Here is a 22,753-nt window from a genome sequence, read left to right as displayed (position 1 = left end):
ATCCATCCCCAGATAGAGAACTGATAGACACGGGATACAGATTGAAGCATATTTTTTCTTTCTTATTTTTCTTGCTTCCCCACTCAACCCAAGGCATGGCTAATATGGAAATATTTTGCATGATTTCACATTATAAGGCATATAACATTTCTTGCCTTTTCAATGGGTGGGGAAGGGGTTAGAGAGGAGAGAATTTGGAATAAAAAATATTTTAAAGAATGCATATGATTTTTCATTATATACTTAGTTTATGATAAAAGTAGCTTATTCTCAAGTAGTTTTTATAAATAATCTCATCTGCTCCTGATGACAACACTGTGAAGTGAGCAGGGAAAGAATTGTACTTCTCATTTTAAATAGAAGAACAGGTCCATTAAACTTTAATGACTTAGCCAGAGTCACATAATTAAGAAAAGGAAGAGCCAAGACTTAACTCCAATGCTCCTGGGTTCAGATGCAATGCTCTTTTCACTGTCTTGCCACATTACTCCCCAAAACATAGCTGGTAAAATAGAATAATTAGACACTACTCCCCAATTTTCCATTTCTGCACCTGTTCTCCTTATCTTAATAGAAAGTTTTGCTTTAGATCTAATATAACTAGATGCCATAGAGATATAATTAAGTATTATAATGTTAGTAATTGAGATTTTTCTCTCTTTTTAAAAAAAATTTATTCTGAATTTAAGAGATACAACAAGTATTTTCATAACAGAACAGAAAGAAAAAAAAGATGATTATACATGAAACTGCAAATCTTTTATGTACAATTTGCTATTCCTTTTAAATATATGCTAACTTTTTTTTGGTAACTTTCTTTTTTTCCCTTTCTTTCCTTCCACTCCCCTACCCTTGCTCTAGAGATGGCTACCATTAGACACAAATATGCATATATGTAAAATTATTCAATACACACTTCTATTTATCAGTTCTTTCTCTAGATGCATATAGCATCTTCGTTCATAGATCCTTTGTAGTTAATTTGGGTACTTATAATAGTCAAAATGATTTAGTTACACAAAGTTGTTCTTAAAACAATACTGCTATGGGCATCTAGGTGGTGCTATGGATAGAGCTCCAGCCTTGGAATCAGGAGGACCTGAGTTCAAATCCGACCTCAGACACTTGAGTGTACTAGTTGTGTGACCCTGGACAAGTCACTTAACTCCAATTGCCTCACAAAAAGCAAAAGAACAAAACAAAACAAAAAAAACCCCAATATTGCTGTTACTGTATACAATGTTCTCTTCGTTCTCCTCATTTCACTCTTTGTTATTTCGTTCAACTCTATCCATGTTTTTCTAATATCATCAAACTCTTTATTTCTTATAGTACAATGGTATTCCATCGAAATCATATGCCACAACTCGTTCAGCCAGTCCCCAACTCACTGGCATCCCTGCAATTTCCAGTTCTTTACCACTACAAAGAGAGCTACTATAAATATTTTGCAACATACAGGTTCTTTTCCCTTTTCCATATTTATCTTTGGAAACAGACCTAATAGTGGTACTGCTAGGTCACAGGGTATAGGCAGTTTAATAACTTTTAGGCATAATTCCAAATTGTTCTCTAAAATGGATGGGATCAGTTCACAATTACACCAACAATGAATTAGTGTCCCAATTTTTCCACATCCCCTCCAACATTTGTTGCTCTCCCCTTCAATCATTTTAGCCAATCTGACAGGTGCGAGATATGTCAAAAGTTGTTTTAATTTGTATTTCTCTAATCAATAATGATTTAGAGCATTTTTATATGACTGTAAGTCATTTTCATTTTTCATGAGAAAACTGCCTGTTCATATCCTTTGACCATGTATCAATTGGGGAATGACTCATAATCTAATAGATTTGACAGTTCTTTATATATTTAAGGTATGAGACCCTTATCTGAGAAACTGTCTATAAAATTGTTTTCCCCAATTTTTTGCTTTTGGCCACACTTGTTTTATTTGTACAAAACATTTTTAATTTTATATAATTGAAAAAGTTCTTGGAAGAACTTAAAAAGGACTTCAAAAATCAAATAACAGAGACTGAGGAAAATTTAGGAAAAAATAAAAGCAATCTAAGAAAATCAAGAAAATTATGAAAAGAAAGGAACTGAGATTTACGTAGCTGCAAAAACAAAGTGATCAGCTTTTCTCTTCCAGAATGGACTGCTCCAAAGGTACAGGTACTAGAATGATCTGGATGCTATGTTTTAGACCTAATTTCTTCCATCTCCTCTAACCACATTCTTCTTCCTGCAGAGAAGTAAACACTCTAATAATGAAGGTAACTGACCGCATCTGGGAGATTTCCACTGGCAGTGAGACGCTGGTGGGCATGCTGAGGTTTCCTTGGGGCACTGCAGGGGGAATGGGTTTCTGTGGCCGACGTGGTCCACGCCTTCTTTTCTTCTTATGTTTTTTGGTAAGTGCAGGTGGCTTTGTTTTTTTCCTGGGTTTCCTCTGCTGCTGGTGCTGAACTTTACGGGAGTTATCTCCTCTCAAAAAATTATCCTTTTGTAAAGAGTATGATATAGAAACAGTAAATATCATGGTTTCAGTTGGGCTGTTTACTTTTTTAAAAATTAATTCACTGTAAAAAAAAAAACTACAAACAAACCCCAAACTTTAAAATCCTCCCTAAGAAAACACCTATCTTGTTACACTTGTTAATTTTAATAATGATTTCAATAGAATCATTATTAACAATTTGTATAAAAGACAATTATAAGAGAGGAACAAAGGAATCACTAAAAGTAAGTCCTGCAGTATCTCACCTAAATTTTCTACCTCCTGTAGCACTAAGCCTAGGGTTCTGCAACACAGAACTGAATTAGACTACAAATGGATTTCTCCAAACCAATTAAACACCTGAGATCATTTATTCTAACCTTCATAAACACTTTGGAGCACAGAAACCAAATTAGTTGTATTTACCTAATAAATACAAGGTCAGGACAAAAAATGTATTAGTGGTAGCAGTTCTACAAAATGCTTTGAGCCACATGCCTCATGCACAAAGTCAGGGTCAAGAAATATGTCACTAGGGAACATGTTTGGAGAGAGAGAAAAGAAGTTCAAGAAGTTCAAAAGTACAGTGCACATCTTGGCACTCATAATGAAATCCCATAAACAATTCTATGGGAATACAAACCAACAGAGTTTATATTCTCATTTTAACCTAAAAAACCTAAAATTCATGTCACTATAGGTAGTCAGATGCATAGATACAAAGAATGCATATGAGCAAAGTAACTGCAACAAATTATGGAAACTCTCAACATCTAGAAGAAATTAAGAGATGAATGTAAATGGATTAACAGGCTTCTTGGAGACTAGAAAGAATGTCTCTCATCATAAACTTGATTTCTTTCGGATATTTTATGTTAAATCCAGCTATGGAGAGGTAAAGAAATACTTTTGGCAAGATGAATGTAGAAGTAGCTCTGAACAAGGAGGAGTTAGGAGTCCTGAGACTCATCTCTTCAATTATTCAACTATGTAAATCTGGGCATATCCCAACCTTTCTGGGCTTCTATTTGTTTATCTAGAAAAAGAGCAGGACTAGATGATGCCAAGACCTCTTCTGGTTCTAAAGTGCCAGCCGCCGCCTCCTCCTCCTCCTCTTCAATTTTATCAATAACAAACAGGGAGTAATGGCAAAATGAGCCCCCAGGGCAGCTAGGTGGTACAATGGATAGAGCACCTGGATTCAGGAGGACCTGAGTTCAAATCCGGCCTCAGATACATAACACTTCCTAGCTGTGTGACCCTGGGCAAGTCACTTAACCCCACTGCCTAGCCAAAAAAAAACAAAAAACAAAAGAGCCCCCAGGGGACCTTCTCACTTCCCATTTTGAGCATTTCTAAAATGTACTATGCCAAACCATACTTTCTTCCCCCTTACTTCATTCCTTGCACAGGACTGACAGTGCTTAGGCTCTTCCACTTTTTCCCCACAGTGGGTATTACAATTGTAAGGAAGGAGTAAGGACTGAGAAAACGGCAAAGTTTATGGTGGAAGAGCTCAAACAGCACTCAAGAAAACATCACATTATAACCTGTCAGAACATGGCCTCCTTGGTCAATTATACTTTCTTTTTTTTTTTTCCCTACAAAAAGATTTCACATCATGGTGGAGCTTTTCTGGTCTCTTTTTTAAGGGTACATGAAACTTGAAGCTGATTCTCCCTACTTGGCACATGCCCGAAGGCCCAGTATTCAAAGATGTTTGTCCTCTGGAGAATCCCAGAAACAGTCACCCATGTATGTGAAGGATAACCTGTATAGTTTTACTACTGAATAAAAATTAACAATAAGATAAATTAACTTTTAAAGATTCTGTAGCTCCCTTTGGATAGAAACATAAAGGATACTGCTTAATCTACTTAAGACAACTGCCTCTAAACCCCTTTTAGGAGCACTCATTTTCCCAGAAAATTGATGGTATTTATAAACTATCCTTATCAATACAAAGCAGGTTCTGAAATACTATACCTTTATTTGGAAACAGTTAGCCTAGGTGGTGTTACTATATTCAAAAATATTTAACAGGTATTTATGAAGTGTTTACTACATGCAAGACATTGCCCGTATTATATCATAGCATGTTAGAGCTGAAAGGAATATTAAAGAACATCATCTAGCCTAAAACTCTTTAAATGACACATGATAAAAATGAAAGCTAGGATTGAGGCTGCTAGTGACACACTGGACAGAGCTTTGGTGCTGGATTCAGGAAGATCTGAATTCAAATCTAGCATCAAACACTTACTAGCCGTGTGACTCTGGGGAAGTCATTTAACTTCTGTTTGTCTCAGTTCCCTCAACTGTAAAATGGGGATGGCAATAATAGCACCTGCCACACAGGGTTTTTGTGAGGATTAAATGAGATAATACTTGTAAAGTACTTAGCATAGGGCCTGGCACAGAGTAGGCATTACTACATAAAATGTTAGCTATCATTATTATTATGACCCTGGTCTTCTCTTAGTTGAGGGACCTCTATATCTTTAAAACATCACAACAATATTTCTTTAAAGAATTTTTAAATTTGGATACTTCACTAAATCATATGGGCTTCTTTCTTTCTACTCCTCCCACTCCTCAATTGCTCTGAATCAGAGCTTAATATATTAGCATGGGCAAAAGCAATAATTAAGTCCATTTTTCAGAATTATACAAAAGCAAATGTGGAAAAAACTGTGAATATAAAAACTTTGGAATATACTCAATTTGATACTGTAATGGCTCTAGTTAAGAAAACATATGTTTTAGGGATACTAGAGTAATGGGGGAGAAGCAGGGAGCAGAGTTATTGGTAAACAGGGAAGAGAATGCTCAGTTTTTTCATCTGTAAAATGGAGGAGTTGGCCATGATAGACTACTAAGTTCTCTTTCAGCTATAAATTTGGTGATCTATCACATAAAAGGAACCTTATTTCTTCTGGGTTTGTTTTTTTATTTTTGAGGGGTCTGAACCTGCGAATTCATAAGTATGGTAAACTCTCTTTACTAACACAGATATGCAACTTTCTAGAACGTAAAGACCAGCCTAAGTAAGATGAGAGAGTAAAGTGATTTGCCCTTGGTCACAGAGATATGTCATAAAAATAAAACCTGAACTTACCATTTTTTTGGCATGTTCTTCACACAGAGGCGTCTGGTGTGTAATGTCAAAAACTGGCACACAACACTGCTGCCCATCTGCAAACTTAGCTGTGCAACTTGAGAAGAGCTGCTGAGAGCGGTTCAAGAGGATATCTGTGTTTTTTAATATCAGGAACAACACACAGCAAGCCATGATGGAAAATTCCATTTAATTTTTCTAACAATAATAATAATAATGGTGTACAGTATATAAAAATATATTTTAAAATAAATATATGACATATAAATAAAACACATAAAATATTTAAGAAAATGCACCTCTTTTCATCAGAGAGGTGGGAGGCAATTAGTCTGGAATGATGCCTGTGCTATCACATGTAGCTAATGTATATTGTTTGTTTTTGCTGCATTTTTAAAAACGTTGTTATAAAGAGATGATGTATTGGGAAATGAAAGGAATATATTCAGAAATGAATGTGAAATTTTAAAAGAGATCAATAAAATTTCTTTTTAAAAGGAAACATTTTTAATGTACCTCACAATGCTTGTGAAATATAACTTTCTGAATTTTATCATTAAGACAAAAATTAAGACAGCAGCCCAATTACTAATGCAGGGGAAATGGTAAAGCTGAATGTCCAGTCATTTATTAGGATATGTTTCTGGAGGTAGTCCATTTTGCTAATTGTCTTCCAACAAGAGATTCCTTGAACAGTACACTCTTTAATCAATTTTGTCATTTTGGAAAAACATGGCCAATATGTACATTTCCTTAGAAATTCACTAGTTCATAAAAGCCTATGACAGTAAGAAGCTTTTTTTCCAAAAGAAGAATACTTTCACAAGCAATCTAACTCAAGGGTAAAATCTTATACACAAATAACAGATCCAAATCACTGAAAGCCAATCAGCATAGAAGTGAATTTTATATTTCACATTTCCAAACAAAAACCCAAATTTAAAGATGGCATTTTTATGCCAAAATATTGCTTTAAATTATAACTATTCAGCGATTGGTTCCCCAAAACTAAGTTAATATCCTATACTAAGACTTGAAATACTGCCCCAAGCAACATGGGCACAAAACAAGTTGAAAAATAAAACTATCATAGTGAAATAGACAATACTAAATTTGGAAAGTCAATATCCTTCTCAGGGTGAACTTATACCCAAAGAAATATCTTTCCATTTTTCACATGTGAACTACTAATAATTTTTTTTTAACTTTAGGATAAATGCCAAAAAAAACTATAAAGAAGGAGAACTCAAAATTATGAAAAGGGAAAAAAACCCAGGAAAATATGAATTTTTTTTAAAAAATTGTTTCTACAGGGCAGCTAGCAGGCACAGTGGAGTCAGGAGGACCTGAGTTCAAATCCGGCCTCAGACACATAATACTTCCTAACTGTGTGACTCTGAGCAAGTCACTTAACCCCAAATGCCTCACTAAAAAAAACAATTTGTTTCTACCACTAAAAGAATCAAAATAGAAAGCTTGTTAATAAAGAATATAAGACTCCTGTAATAGCTAAAGGTGGAAGCACCCAAATCTAAATGTCCTTCGGTTAGCCCCCAATGGAAGAAATCTCATTTCCTAGACATTGCCTTTCATTCATTCCAGACTACCTCTTCAGTCACTAACTCTAACAAGGGCTTACACAACTTTTCTCATAGCAAAAGGTACATTATTAAATTATACAGTTATTCTACAGGATCTATAAGCGGTTGTTGAAATTGTTGAAATGTAATCTATAGAATTACAGAATTGTCATCTCTTAATAGCTACTTATATCACTAATAATCACAGAAATGCAAATTAAAGTAACTCTGAGGTTCTCTCTCACATCCGTTACATTGTCAAAAGTGAAAAAAAAGAAAAGAAAAATGACAAATACTGGAGGTGCTATGGGAAAACAGGTATATTAATGCACTATTAGTAGGCTCCGAATTTGTATAGCAATTCTGAAAAGCAATTTGGAACTATAGCCCAAAAGTCATTAAACTGTTTATACCATTTTGACCTAGTGATACTACCACTGGGTCTAAACTCCAAAGAGATCAAAGAAAGAGGAATAGGGTCCATATGTACAAAAAGATTTACTAAAGCTCTATTTATTTTGGCAGAGAATTGGAAACTAAGAGAGTTCTCATCAATTGGCAAATGGCTGAAAAACTATGGCATATGAACTCAAAAGAATTCTATCGTGCCATAAAACATGAGGAAAAGGATGGGTTCAATGAAAACTGGAAAGACTAGCATGAACTGATGCACAGCGATGTGCACAGTATCAGGAGAAAAATGTATACAACAACAACATTGTAAAGACTAACAACTTTGAAAGATTTCACTCTAATCAATGAAATGACTAACCATGATTCCAGAGGACCAGGATGAAGTATGTGAATCATCACTTGACAGGCAAGGTGATGGATTCAGGAAGCAGAATGAGACATACTTATAGACATGGACAATATGGGAATTTTTTTTGCTTGACTATGCATAATTGCTACAGGGGTTTTATTTTTTCTTTTCAATTGGGGGGTCATAGGAAGAGAAAACAAATGCTTCTTGTGCAACTGAATTTGTTTATTCTGAAATGACTATTTAATACAATACTGCAGCAATTTCCTTAAAAGTAGGAAAGAGTAGTCAATTAATTCTTATGGCTATCACAAGAAAATAAGAAGAATGGGTAATATTTATGCTAAACCTATTACAGTTTTGCAAACTATAATTTTAAACATTAAATAATCCTGATACCAAGTTCACTTGTCACTGACTAAAGAATGAAAAACTGTAGTACAAATAGGTTGCGGCTTCCAGCACACACTGAATTCTAATAAGAGGATACGTTGAAAACAATGTCTGGTGAATGGAAGGGCTTTATTAGTGCATGGTTCCCCCTTCACCATTCCACTACATGGTGCTGGTTCCACCTCCCTCAATTGAGCCCGATTTGTGCTGAGGGAGGAAAAAGAGAGAGAAAGACATTTCATGAAAAAATACATTAAGCGTCTCCCAGTATAGCATTTGAATATAAAGCTGCTATAAAATGTAAACTATATAACATAATTAACACAGATATTTCTATTACACGTAATTCACTAATGTTTATTATATCAGGTTATCTATCCATTATAAGCTACCATTTAGATTTTGTGCCAAAATACGGAAATGATTTCACTTGAATTATTTGCTAAATGTATTTATCAATAAATAAGAAATTGATGAAGTAAGAGTATGTTAATATCAATCAACTTACAATCACATACTTTTTTTAAATGGATTCATAAGCAGCAGTAAGGCAGTGAACAGAATGCTAGACCAAGTCAGGAAGACCCCCTTTCCCACACTGCCTCTGACATTTACTAGCTGTGCAGCTATGAACAAGCTACTTAACCTCAAGTTTTAGATAGTTCTATATGACTAGATACTTTCCAATATGAAATACAATGTTCTATTCTAGCTCGAATAGTCTATGATTTAAAGACAGAGCCCAATGCAAAGCTATACCTCGGTCTGCATATTTTTTTAATTATTAACTTACGGAGGCTCATTGCCTGGAGTCACCACTATAAGACCAAGGCAGTTTGTCACATATACAAAGCAAAATGATGACTACTAATAAAATAGCACTGGTGAACCATTAACTTTTCTCAAGTAAGCTGACCAAATTAAGTGAAGAACTATACTGGAATTTACTTTTTACCTGCTTATTATGAACTAAGATTCCATGCATATTAAAAACAACAACAACAACTATTACTGAAGTTAACTTTGTATAAATTTCTATATGCTAGAAGTAGCTTCTGCCTAATATATCTCCTTCATTTAATGTTTATGGGCAAAAAGCAACTTCCCACTAATACCAAACTGTCCCTACCTCATAGTATAACTGCATTGGCAGGGTCCATACAAACACTATACTAGAACCAAAATATATAACTTGCCACAGATTCAGTTCATGCTAGAAGGATAACAAATGCAATCTTAACTTCATGGTTGTGCCATGAGCAATGAGCAATTCCAAACTCAGCTGAGATAACTATTTTGGGGACTTACAACAGTTCATTCACTGAATAGAGATAAGACATTGGTTTACCTAGTTCTGGATGAAGTATTCCCTCCACAGGCCTTGAAAGCTATGAGAAGCAAAGAACTAGAAAATGGGAACTGCTACCACCAGACATAGCACCAAAGGCTGCCTTTGTTCTGTCCCAGCCCATCACATTCATACGAGTACTGAACAATGATGTATGCCAAGAATTACAGTACTCTCAGGGGGCACACCATGTGAAATGCACAATTAAAAATTAAGATACTTAGTTTGCATATACTGAAAGAGCTGACAAGAAAACCAAAACAGATCATTTAGTGAATGTTTACAGAGCAGGAAACACAATCAACAATTACATGGCTGAGATTTTATTCAAAGAAAAATATCCACATGTAGCCATAAACTATATTAAGGAAACAAGTATTCTAGTTTTAGAACTCCAATTTCTGGCTCAAATGGGGGAAAATCTTGAAAATTCTAAAAAGCATTCAAATTAGTATGTTAAAAGTACACAGTGGCCTACATATAAGGAAATACATGATCAAATAGCTCTTTCACACACACACACACACACACACACACATATACACACAACAAAATTCTACAAAGCAAAACAAGTTATATAAAGTGGTTTCAAAGTTTTCTGTATATGTTGTTATATCTAAACAAGTTTATTTATATTCTTTAAAATGATGTACTTATAACTAGACCACCAAAGCTGCTAAGTAGCACAATAATTATATGAGTCAAAAAAAAACAATGTTTTTGATGAATTTTCAAAGAATTGCTTTATATATAAAATTTAACTTAGGAGAGTTTTGTAGAGAGTGAACAAAGTTACCTAGCTATAAGACAATAAATTTGCAACAGACATTAATATATACTCTGCATTATTAATATATTAATTTATTTTCTGCATATCACAACAAAGGCTAAAAATGTTTTTTTAGTATTTTGGATTTTTTTAATTGGATAACTAATCACAAATGATCCAACTGTTAATAAGCAGTAAGTACATAGCAAAATGACTGTGACATTTCAAATTTTATGTGAGATTTATTTTTTATTTTGCTTACTTAATGAGAAAACTACCTTAAAATGTATATCTGATTTAAAGTTATGCATTAATTTACTGGCATAATTTGTCACATAGAAATGTAATTAGGGTTATTTTGGCTTTGCCACTGAGATAAAGAGCTGTGCACCACCCCTTTTATTAGGGTGCTCAATCTTCCCCTGGGTCTCAGTCACAGTAAGAAACTCACAACTAAAACAAAGCTGGAGACGACAATGCTCCTACAGAGCCGAACATGACATCTTTGCTCTAACCTGGTTCGAGTGCATGCAGCTTTTCGGAGTTCTTGTATCAATTGCCCAGCACATTCTGGTTCTCTACTGGCCGCCTGCAGCAAGGCTTTTCGAAACGTATGCCGGCATTTCTTTTGACGAGATTCTGCCCGCTCCAGGCGGCAGAGGTGCTTATATTTCTGCTGAAAGTAAGTGCAAAGTTGGGTCACCCTGGAGCTCCTGCTATCTGTATCATCATCATCTGACCTGGAAGGATAAGGAAGAAGAAAGGAAAAAAGTAACTTTATTAAGCTTTCAATTCATTTTACAGAAGTAAAATTAGGGGAACAGAGAAACAAATTTCATAACTTATACAATGTGCATTAACACCCATCTATCAAAGCAAGACTTGAGAGAAATCCACTAAATAGAAACAAACCCAGTTTTCACATAAGAACCAGACAGTGCAGACACTTTAATATGCCTTCTGAATTTTAAAATGCTTAACCTTCTTAGCACATCATAATTAGAGACTGAACCAATACATCATAGCATCTTCGACATATTTAATTGTCAAGGGACTTCTGGAAAAAAAAGAAATCCATATCTTTACCTTTACTTACTGTAAATGTCTCAGTAAAAGACATGCCTTTAAATCAAGCAACAGTTATGAGGAAGCACTCAGCATAATTTCACAAAAGAAAGGTCACGACAGAAACACTGCTTTGAATTTTAGCAGTAGAATATCAAAGAGTTGACCTTTTTGCCTGACATTTTTTTTTTTGGTGCTATATTCAACTCCTCCCCTCCTCAATATAAAAGGAGCAATCTTTGAGCTAGTTTTACTGCCCTAATTCTGACAGACCCTTAGTCTTTGTGTACTATCAATTGACCTCTGCTGTGATAAAAGAGAGAGCAAGACTATAGGATAGGAACAATTTCAGTTTCTAAGTCTTTTGCATTTATGGGAAGATGTGGTCAAGAGGCTAAGAAAGCACGGGGCAGTTGTGCTCTGCATCATTGAAGGGGACTGCCCACATTGGTAAGATGATAGATTAGCTCCACTTTCTTCCATATTACAAAACTACTGATATCACTTTAGGATCCTAAGATCCCAGAATCTAGCATTTGAAAGATCTTCTTTGTGACATATGACTCTAACTACAGGTAGGATTCTGAAAACTCACATAGTCCAGTGCAATTCCAATTCAGCTTTCTCTTCCCATCTAGAACTAAAAGCACCATATTTTCTTTCTTTTGTGATACCACAGTGCCCAAAATAGTGCAACCAACAGTACACTACTAGTAATTTTTTGATTAAAGTAGGATGACAAAGCTTTCAAATGTTTCTCTTTCAGTCACTTAGTACAGATAGGCAAATCAAAGAATCCACTTCATTCTTTCATTCAATCAATAAATACATAGTGAATGTGTACTTTGCTATTTGCAATAGGTGCCAATAAAGAAATATAAAGCAAGGTTCCTTTCCTTAAGCAACTTACAATCTAGTTGAGAAGCAAGGTATTTTTGGATGTATGCATGTATGTGTATACCCATATATATTTTTTAAACTTACATATTTATGTATGTGTATGTATGTATACACATACACACATATATGAAAACATACATCACACTGTTAAGGAGCAAGAGTGGTATAACTAATAAGTGTTACAGGAAGTCAAAGATAGGACCTATTGCTGCAGTCTGAAGTGATCTTAATGGTTTACTGAAGAATAAGAGTAAGGAATGAAGTGGAGGAGATGAGCATTTTTAGAGGAGGTACAGCACAGTACAGTGGAAGACCACAGGATGGGTGGTCAGTGGTCAGTTCCACTTCTGCCACTGATTAAGTTGGTCACTTACTCTTCTGGTCATTAGCTTCTTCTCCTACAAAATGACACAACTGGACAGAGATCCCTTCTAGCTCCAGATGCTATAAGCAATATTGGTTCAAAGGACAGAGAGAAGAATAACCTGCCAGGAACAGAGCTGATGCTGAGGGATAATGGGAAATCTGCTTAAAGGAAAAAAAGGGCAAGAGGCAAAATGTGGAAGGTCTTGAATACTAGGGCTAAAAGTTGTCTGGAAGACAACGGAAAGTCAGTGAAGTTTTTTGAACAAGAAAGCAAAAAGGATAGAGTGATCTATCAGGAATATTAGTATGACAGTACTAAAGGGGGAAGAGACTAGAGGAAGAGAACAATTAGGAAGTTTTGTAGTAAATCTAAATGTAACATTATGAGAGCCTGGATCAGGTATTAGCAGGGAGAATGGAAAAGAAGAAATACATGTGAGAAATAGTAGGAAGGAAAAATGGTCAGAATTTGATAGCTGACTAGATATGGAAGATGAAGAAGCAAAGAAGGTTATGACCTTGAAATAGGATAACTCAGAGAATGGTGATATGAATGATGGCTATGGAAGTTGGAAGGAAAAGCCGGCTTTCCAGGAAGGAGATGAGGACTTTGATTTTAAGGTGATGATGGAAAAATGAGAGGCTGGAATGTGGGTAAGAGGTCAGGGCCAGAATTGGTCATTTGGGCATTATCAGCAGAGATGACAAGATACAAGAATAGATATTTTGTAAATGGCAGGATAGGAAAGTCAAGTGCAGTAAAGGGATATAGTTTACTGAGCTGAGAGAGGATTATGAGCATAGCTCTGGAGGATTTACTAAGTAGGGAGTAGGTTATTTGAAAAGCAAAGGGGGAAAAAATTGGCTGGAGAGGGTGTTTACAGAGTTGGCCAAAGAGCAGACATATACATTCACCATTCTAAAAGTAAACTGTGTAAGATACATGATGATGAAAATTATCTGTTATATTCCCTTTAAATGATTTAGAAACTCCATTGTGAATTATGAAAATGCAAAGCATCACTTAATATTCATAAATTAGAAAAAATAAAAGTAATCAGCACTGCAAAATGGTGATGAACCTACCAAAGCAAAATTCTTTCCTTCTTTCTGTAAGTACATAACTTACTGTTAAGTAAATCTCAGTTTACATTCGATTCCCTTGACAAATCACACCACACTCCTACCCCTTCCCACCAACAAATAAACCACAGGTATATGATGCACTAGACTCAGCCATTTAATATTTCTGGATTATCCCTAGAGGGCAACAGACCAGGGCAAATTCCATGGAATGCTTTCCCTCCACATTTCCATAGAGGCAGAAATCAAGTTAAAGTTAACAACAAAAGCAAAACTGATGCAGTTAGGAGAATTTCCTTGAGTTAAGTATGCTTGTAGTCTAGAAGGGGGAAGTGGCTGACCAGAAACATTTGCCTAGGGGCTGAGGAAAAGGGAAGAGATAAAGAGCTTAGGAGGTATTGGTTTTAATTTTTACTTACAACTTCACTAATGTGAAAATAGGTTTCATGGGTATGTAAATGTAAAGCCTATATCAGATTGTGCACTGTCTTGGGGAGGGTTGGGGGGAGGAAGGGGGAGAAAAATTTTCAACTCAAAAGCATGTGGAAGAGATTGTTGATAAATCAAAATAAATTAATAAAATTTTTTTAAAAAGAGCTTAGAAGGGGGCCTTAGGTGATTAGATAACTGTAACTAATAGCCTCAAGTCTTTCAAATTCTGCCACAAGTTTTTTTCAGTGAAGGGAGAACCAACTCAGCAATACTGTATAATTGCAGAGAGCTGACTGGGGCACTAAGAGATTTGCGACTTACTGCAGGTCCCTCAGATGGGGGGGGGGGCCCAAGCTAGACTCAGCTCAGATCCTTGGCACTTGGAGGTGTTGCCATAGGATCCCAGAATCTAGCGTTTGAAAGCTCTTTAAAGCTCACTGGTCCAAATTCCCATTTTACAGCTCAAGAAACAGGGCAGGAAAGAGCCTGAAGGTGATTTACTCAAGGACATCAGATAGTGAATAGCCTGGGTGTGACCCACGTCTGCCAAGGTGTAGCACAGAATAATGAAAAGAACCCAGATTGGGGGTCTGGAGGGCCAATGCCAGTTCAGATCCTAGCTGCCACTTAGTGATCTCAAGCAAGATGCTTTCTCTTTCTGGATTTCAGTGTCCTTACCTGTAAAAATGAGGGGAAGCAACGGCAGTGGGGGGTGGGAGGGGTGTCGAGGGGAGACAAGAAGATGCTGAGGTCCCTTGCAGCTCTAGAGCTATGATCAGTATGTAAACCATAAGTACTACATAGAGATGTTTTCTGCACAAAAGTACTGACTCTCAAGCTTTTCAGTGGTGCTGAGACAGCCTTGAGATCTGCAAGGCTCTGTCAGTGAAACACAAGCTCTGACAGGTTCTACTTAACTGAAAGAGCTTTGAGCAGGATCTGAGGCAGATCATGTTAACTGTCCATCCTCAATAAGTGAAAAGAGGCTCACTAGGAGAGCCAGGATATCTACGCTTATGGAGGATTTATAGAAACAAAGACAGAATTGTGTAAGAAGAGAAGGCATGAATGGGCTGTACTTTACATGAATTGAGGAATTTTCCACATGGATTAAATCAGAGATCATCAAAGTGTCAAAATAAGTATGGATACATACGAGACATCTTGCAATCCTACTTCTGAAGAGGCTTTTTACCTTTAAATAAAGCTAATGAGCTTTGTAACAGATTTGTTTTTACCTTTTCAACTACAATTCAAAATGAAATATGCTATCCCTACAACGGCATACTCCCAAAATTGAGATTAAAAAAAAAAGTTGACGAAATGCTGACTCATCCAGACATACCCTTCAAATGAATAAACAAATAAACAAAAAATCAGCTTAGGAAAAATCCCTTAGAAAACCTAAAGTCTGATGAAAACTGCAAATATAAATTTCTACAGTGGTTGAAGATCTATTGTAACATTAATTTTCTATAGATAATACCATACAGACAACGGTAACATTCCCATACAAAACACTACAAAGGAAAAAAAAATAAGACTGCAACAATTGGAGATTTACCACAAGAAATCCCTTAGGTTTTAGAATTAGTTCATGCCTTCCTATTCTCATTGGAAGGGATCATATTGTAGTATGATCACAAGTACATTCTCCTGAGGAATCTTTTACAAACCACATTTTTTTCAGTGTTAATATTCACATATTCAGAGTATCAAGTTTCACTTTTACATATTGACTCATTTAGCTAAGAAATTAACTACAAGGGAATCAGCTGTCTACATCACGTTGAAAGCATTCTTGCTAACTGAACTGGGAATACAGTATTGTTTATACAGTAGCCAGTTTTTTAGGCCACTGACCCTATTTCAATTTAACCATCTAAAGAAAACAAGATGACTTCTAAAACTAGTCTCTTATCTCAAGAAGGTTAAAAAAAATACCTTAAAGACAGGATTTATATTGCCTGCAACACAACAGAAGATATTCAGTATACCGATCTAAGTAAAAATATCTATGAGGAGGTGGGTGTGTTCTATTAGAGCAGATGCCACTAAAATAATTACAGCTTAGTGTGTGGAAACTACAGGTTCAAGAAAGAATTTTAGGAATGTACTTTTTATACCCCTGGGCCTAAAAAGTCTAGCTATCAAGAATAGCTTTGCTTTGATGTAAACATCTGTTTATGTAAATTCTTTAACTAGGAATAGGGCAAAGAAAGTAGAAAGACATGAAGGAGAAAAATGGAGATATCTTTTATAGCTCTAGCTAGGAGAGTTTTTTTAAAAGGGATAAAGAAAATGCAAAAGATAAAAGGACAATTTTAATTATACAAATTTAAAAGCTTTTACATGCAAATAGGATAATATGGGAAACTCAAATGGGGGGAATCTTTTAATCAAATATCTCTACTTAAGATCAGACATACTTTAGATATATAGGGAATTAACACAAATATATATTAGGAAGAATCAATTCCCAAAACAGCACTGTAGTAGAATATTGGTGGGATGGAGAATTGGTCCAATCACTCTAGAAAATAATTTAGAATTATGTGAATTAAAAAAAAAACCCTAAAACGTTCATACTCTTTGACTCAAGAGATCTCAATGTCAAAAAACAGAAAAGTTCCATACATACCTACTAGTGAAGAAAAACAAGCTCACAAGAATGGCTTTTTGTTAATGTCCTAAAATATCCATCGTGGCACTTTTGCGGTCAGCCAGGGACTAGGAACAAAAGTAGGTGCCCATTGACTGAGAAATGGCCAAAGTGTGGTATATGAATATAACAATACTACATTGCTGTAAGAAGTGATGAACACAATGAAAAGAGAAAACTATGCAAAGATTTAAGTGAACTAATAAAGCAAAGTGAAGTAAAACAGAACCAGAAAATAATATTACAATGATATAAATGAAAAGAACTGGGAGTGGGAGTAGGAAGTGGGGAAGGAAACTACCACAAAATTATAAAGACTGAAGCTTGGAAGAGATATCAGACGGCAAGTAGTCCCATTCCTCGTAGAGTTGGGGGGCAATGAAGATGTAGAATACTGCAGATAACATCAGATTTCATTTCCTATCTCTACATCTTCCTGACCATCATCTCTACTTCCTCCACACCTGAACCTTGAGACCACAGAACCACCCTGGGCTCTGCTAAGCCATCTTTGACTCCATCCTGCCAGGATCTGGAGTTCCAACACACTTTCAGGACATCTCCATACCAATCACTGTTGCACACGCAGAACTTATTCTCTTTTAATGTCCCCCATTAGAATATAAACTTTTTGAAGGCAACTGCCTTGGTCACTTGCTTGCCTTTATATCTCCAGCTCCTAGTATAATGACTTGACATAAGCATCAAATAAATGTTCTGTCCATCTAACATGTTAGCTATGCTGAAATTTTTTTACCTCTTTTTAATTCTTTGTTACAAGAAGAGATGGCGAGGCAAGGCTATGTTGGTGATATAAAAAATATATTTTGAAAAAGCAACAATAAAAAAGGAAAAATTGTTTTTTGGCGTATTTTAGTAGATCTGTGATCTAATCAGTGTCAACATTTCTAATGAGTTTTTTTTTCAACATTTCTTTTAGCACAGGTATAGAATACTAGACTTGGAATCAAGAAGACCAAGATACAAAACCTGCTTCAATATTTACTAGCTATGTGACTCCAGAGCAAGTCATTTAAGCCCTCTTAGCCTCAGTTATCTAATTTACATAATGGGAATAATAATAGCACCTATTTCACTGGGTAGTTGAGGTCAAATAAGGTGATATATATGTGTGCATACACACACACACACATAAAATAGATAATATATATGTATATATGTGTGTATAGAAAACTATTTAAACAGATCACTTCACCCTTTTAAGTTAGCACTCTATGTAATTTTGTGGAAATGAGTATATAAAACTAAAACCTCCTGTCCTAATGGCATGATACATTTGGGACAGTACTTGCATATTTTATATATTTTTCTATCCCTCTAAGTTTTGTGTGCTCTAAGCAAGTGTCTCACTTATAGCTCATATTCAATTTTAATTAATATGTGATTTTACTGTATCTCAGTTGCCTGACCTTGTTATACTTCTGTTCTAAACCTTTTTCCAAGGTTACCTTCTATTAGTGCCCGAGCCATGTTGAAAACCTAGGTCATTTAACTCATATTTTTTTTCACTAGATCATGGTGACTTACAGGAAATTTATTAGCTAGAGGTATGAAATGCAGACGACTAGAATCAAGCAAATATGACAATTTTTCATTATAAACAAAATTAGAAAAGATGCTGAGTTGAAGAATAAGTGAGTTTAATTGATTAGAGTGCAAAGGCATGTAAGTGTCATTTAAGAATTTATCAGTTACAGGTTTGCAAAAATGGTGATTAATTGAAGTGCATAAAGTATCAAATTTACATACTGATGGCCATTTACATTTCTACTTTGGATCAGCATATAAAAAGAATAAGGAAAATTAAATGTAAAATGAATTTTAAAGTGTTGGCAAAGAATGCAGATTTTTAGAAATAATCAACTTAGGTCAGAGAAAAACTATAAAAAACACATGATAGACAAATAACCTAATTTTAATTACTTCTAGCATTACTCACTCAGACCTACATCATTTCCATAAGCTGATTTCTTGAAGAATTCAATTATTACAAACCTTGCCTTGTACCTACCACTACTTAATAATGGGTTCTTCTAATATTTAAAAAAAAATACTTCAAACTCATCATTAACAATATGTATAACATAAGTTTATCCTACCTTACCTGAAACAAGCAAATGAAAGTTTTTGACATAAGAAAGATATAGAAGCAGATGAAGTTAAATTAATTTAAATGCAAGAAAAATTAATTTCTGCCACATTTTAAATTTAGAATCTAAAACTTCTAAAATGTATACTATAATTATCATATTGTATATCATATTATGTATCATTATATCATATCTTATCATATTATATTATAATAATTATGCGATCAAATCCTTTGTCATTCCATTTTTCCCTATGCCTTGTTTTTTGTCCTTAGTAAGACCTCCATTCCCTTTACCTCTTAGTTCTTTGCTAGGCTATCACCTATGCACTGACTAGACTTTGTTCCTTTCCCTATACTGACCCCTTGATGAAAGAATTTAATTATACCATCTTCTACTCTAGAATCTCATGCCCCCATATCTTATCACCAATCATATCTTTCCAAATCCCAACTCTTTATTACTCCTACCATCCACTTTCTTTCCTCCTATTCATACTCTCCTGAACACAGCTGGAGGAAATAATGAAATCATGAGCACTGGTTTCTGCACTATAAATTTATGTTATCCAATCTGAATTGGGCCCTCACTGAAGCATGGCAACAATTCCACTCCTCCCTAACAGAATGGACTATTCCACTCTCCACAAGTACTGTTGTAAACATTCTCATCACTCCCAGTTTAGCTCACTTGCAGGACTACTCCACTTCATCACTAGCAGCCCTGTCCAGGCAACTCTTGCTTTCTCTCTCTACCTTCTCAAACCTTCCTTCTACCCCTCCCACCTCTCCTTTATATTTTGTCTTCTCTGATTAGAAAGTAAGCTCCTTAAGAGCTACAGTCCTTTTTTCTTTTTTACAGGTATTTCCTTTTTTTAAATAATATTTTTTCCAACTACATGTAAAGACAATTTTTAACACTTTTTTTAAGTGAGGCAATTGGGGTTGACTCGTCCAGAATCACACAGGTAGGAAGTATTATGTGTCAGAGGCCGGATTTGAACTCAGGTCCTCCTGACTCCACGGCCAGTGCTCTATTCACTGCGCCACCTCGCTGCCCCTAACATTCATTTTTTAAAAATTTTGAGCTCCAGATTTCTCCTTTCCTTCCTCAACTCTCCCCTCCCTGAGACAGTAAACAATTTGATACAGGATATACACATGCAGTTATGCAAAACATGTTTCCATATTAGCCATGTTGTGAAAGACACAGACCAAAAGAAAAAACACTAAACAAATTTAAAAAAACTTTTAAAATAGTATGCTTTGATCCTACAGTCTCATTTTCTTGTATTTATATCCCCCATTCCTCAAGAGTTCCCTTTTCCTTCTGCAACTTATATCATGCAGGTGTCTTTCCTCATTATATTCTCCTTCACTCTAGACTTCATAAAAAGGCCCTTTTCCTTGCCAAGACCAACCCCTTTCACTTCATACTCCTTTGATCCTATCTCCTCCTCAATTTTCTACCTGATAGCTCCCAGTATTATCACTATCCTTTTTCTTATCTTCAGGTTCTCTCTATCTACAGGCTCCTTCCCAGCAACCTACAAACACACCCATGTCTTCTGATCCAATATCTCTGCTGTTCTCAGCTAAAAAACTAGAGAAAGCCACCTAGACTAAACGTCTCACTTCCCTCTCTTTGTGTTTTCTCCTAAACCCTCATTATTCAATTCAATTTGCTCTCTGCAAAGTTGCCAATGATCTCTTTATTCTTCTTTTAAAAGTAAATTATTTTAGTTCTGAACTTAAACACTAAAGAAAATGGACATTTATTTCCAAATACATAGTACAAAGGGAAAAGGGATGGTATATCAAACTGTAGATCTCTATTACGTAGTTCATTTTAAAATTCTATAATAAATTCAACCTGTAGCTTCCAAAGTTATTCTACTTGGCTAATGTTTTCTGAACTTCCATCTGTTCTCTTCTTTACATCAAAAAAAAAACCACAATGACCCCCTTCTCATTCTCTAAATTTTTTATTTTGCTACTGTATCCTTGATCCTTAACTTCCTTTCCCTACCCATGGAAAAAAGAAAACCTTTATAACTAATATGCCTAGTTAACAAAACAAATTCTGACATTAGCCATGTCCCAAAAATAGGCATCTTATTCTAGATTTTGAGTCTATCATCTGTTTGTCAAGAGGTGGGCAGCACACTTCATCATCAGTCCTCTGCATTTGTGATTGATCATTTCTTTGGTTAGCGGTCTTAAATTTTAAAAGTTGTTTGTCTTTACAATGTTCTTACTATTGTATAAATTGTTTCGGTCTTGTTCATTTCATTATATCAATTCATAAAAGTATGCAAAAGTCTCTGTGAACCTATCTTTTTTGTCATTTCTTACTGTACAATAATACTCCATAAAATTCATATGTCATAGCCATTTGTTTGGCCATTTCCCAAATGTGGAGTACCCCTTAGTTTCCAGATCTTTGCCACTACACAACACCTATAAATGTTTTCATAAATATAGGTAATTTCCTCTTTCTTTGAATTATTTAGGTTACAGACCTAGTAATAGTATTGCTGGATCAAAGGGCATGCAGTTTACTGACTCTGGGGGAATAGCTCCAAAGAGCTTTCCAGCCAGACCAATTCACAGTTCCAATAGTGTACTGGTGTGCCTCTTTACTCTGGTGTGAAGTTGATACAATTTTCACTTCTCTAATTATTAATGGTTTGAAGCATTTCTCTCTGGTTGTTGATACCTTGGATTTCTTCATTGGAAAACTGCTTGTACCTATCCTTTGATATTTTGGGGAATGGCTCTTGTTCATACAAATCTGAATCAGTTCCTTGTATATCCCTCTTGGATATGAGACCTCAATCAGAGAAACTTGCTACAAAGATTTTTCCCCACAGTCACCTGTTTCCTTTCTAATTTTAATTGCATTGGTTTTGTCTGCACAAAACATTTTACTTTTATCTCATCAAAATTGTCCATTTTATCTCCTGTGATCCTCTCTTCCTTTATCCACAGATCTAAAAGGTAGCTTCTTCCTCACTCCTCTAATTTGTTTATGATTTCTTTTTTTATGTATAAATTATGTGCCCATTTAGACTCTTATCTTAATAGCTAGCATCTATTTATATAACCTCTAAGGTTTGCAAAGCACTTTCCATGGTACCTCATTTGATAACCACAACAACCCTGTGAGGTAGGTGCTATTATCCATTTTACAGAAGAGGAAATTGAGGCAGAGTGAGGCTAACCGACCCGAGATCAGAAAGCTAATAAGAATCCGAGGCTAGATTTAAACTCAGATTTTCCTGACTCAGGTCCATCATCCCATTCTCTGCACCACCTAGCTGGTTGGTACCTTGCTCTGTGGTTTGAGATGTTTGGTCTATGCCTAATTTTTGCCAGACAGACTGCTTTCCAATTTTCACAGCAGTTTTTGTTACTTAGTGAGTTGTGGTCTCTGGATTTCCTGCTATGCTTCTGTATTTTGTGTATTTACTGTTTTCTAATGACCAACCTCTTGATTTTTTAACTAGTACTAAGCCATTTTGGTGATTATTGCTTCATAGAGCAATCTGAGATTTGGCACTATTAGACCCTCTTCCCAAGGTTCTTTTAATCTAAAGACATTTCCTCAATCCTCTTCCTCTTTAACCTTCCTGTAGAATTCATCAGTGTAGAGCTACCT

At 35.4% G+C, this 22,753-nt stretch overlaps 1 protein-coding gene across 3 annotated transcripts in view; it reads right to left on the bottom strand.

Annotated features, from left to right (window-relative positions):
* Nucleotides 1-22,753, bottom strand: part of INO80D (INO80 complex subunit D) — a 76,783-nt gene that overhangs the window by 15,887 nt on the left and 38,143 nt on the right. For all 3 annotated transcript variants that reach the window (XM_020972803.2, XM_020972808.2, XM_078147471.1), the window contains exons 7-10: nt 10,990-11,214; nt 8,455-8,564; nt 5,622-5,755; nt 2,289-2,506 (exon numbers count right to left, since the gene is read on the bottom strand). In XM_020972803.2, the coding sequence (XP_020828462.1) occupies nt 2,289-2,506; nt 5,622-5,755; nt 8,455-8,564; nt 10,990-11,214 (687 nt within the window). The remainder of the gene's footprint in view (nt 1-2,288; nt 2,507-5,621; nt 5,756-8,454; nt 8,565-10,989; nt 11,215-22,753) is intronic.

This window comes from Phascolarctos cinereus, unplaced genomic scaffold (genome assembly GCF_003287225.1).
Source record: "Phascolarctos cinereus isolate Bilbo 61053 unplaced genomic scaffold, phaCin_HiC Scaffold_7;HRSCAF=346, whole genome shotgun sequence".
Taxonomy (NCBI): Eukaryota; Metazoa; Chordata; class Mammalia; order Diprotodontia; family Phascolarctidae; genus Phascolarctos; species Phascolarctos cinereus.
This window is presented reverse-complemented; position numbering and strand designations above follow the sequence as displayed.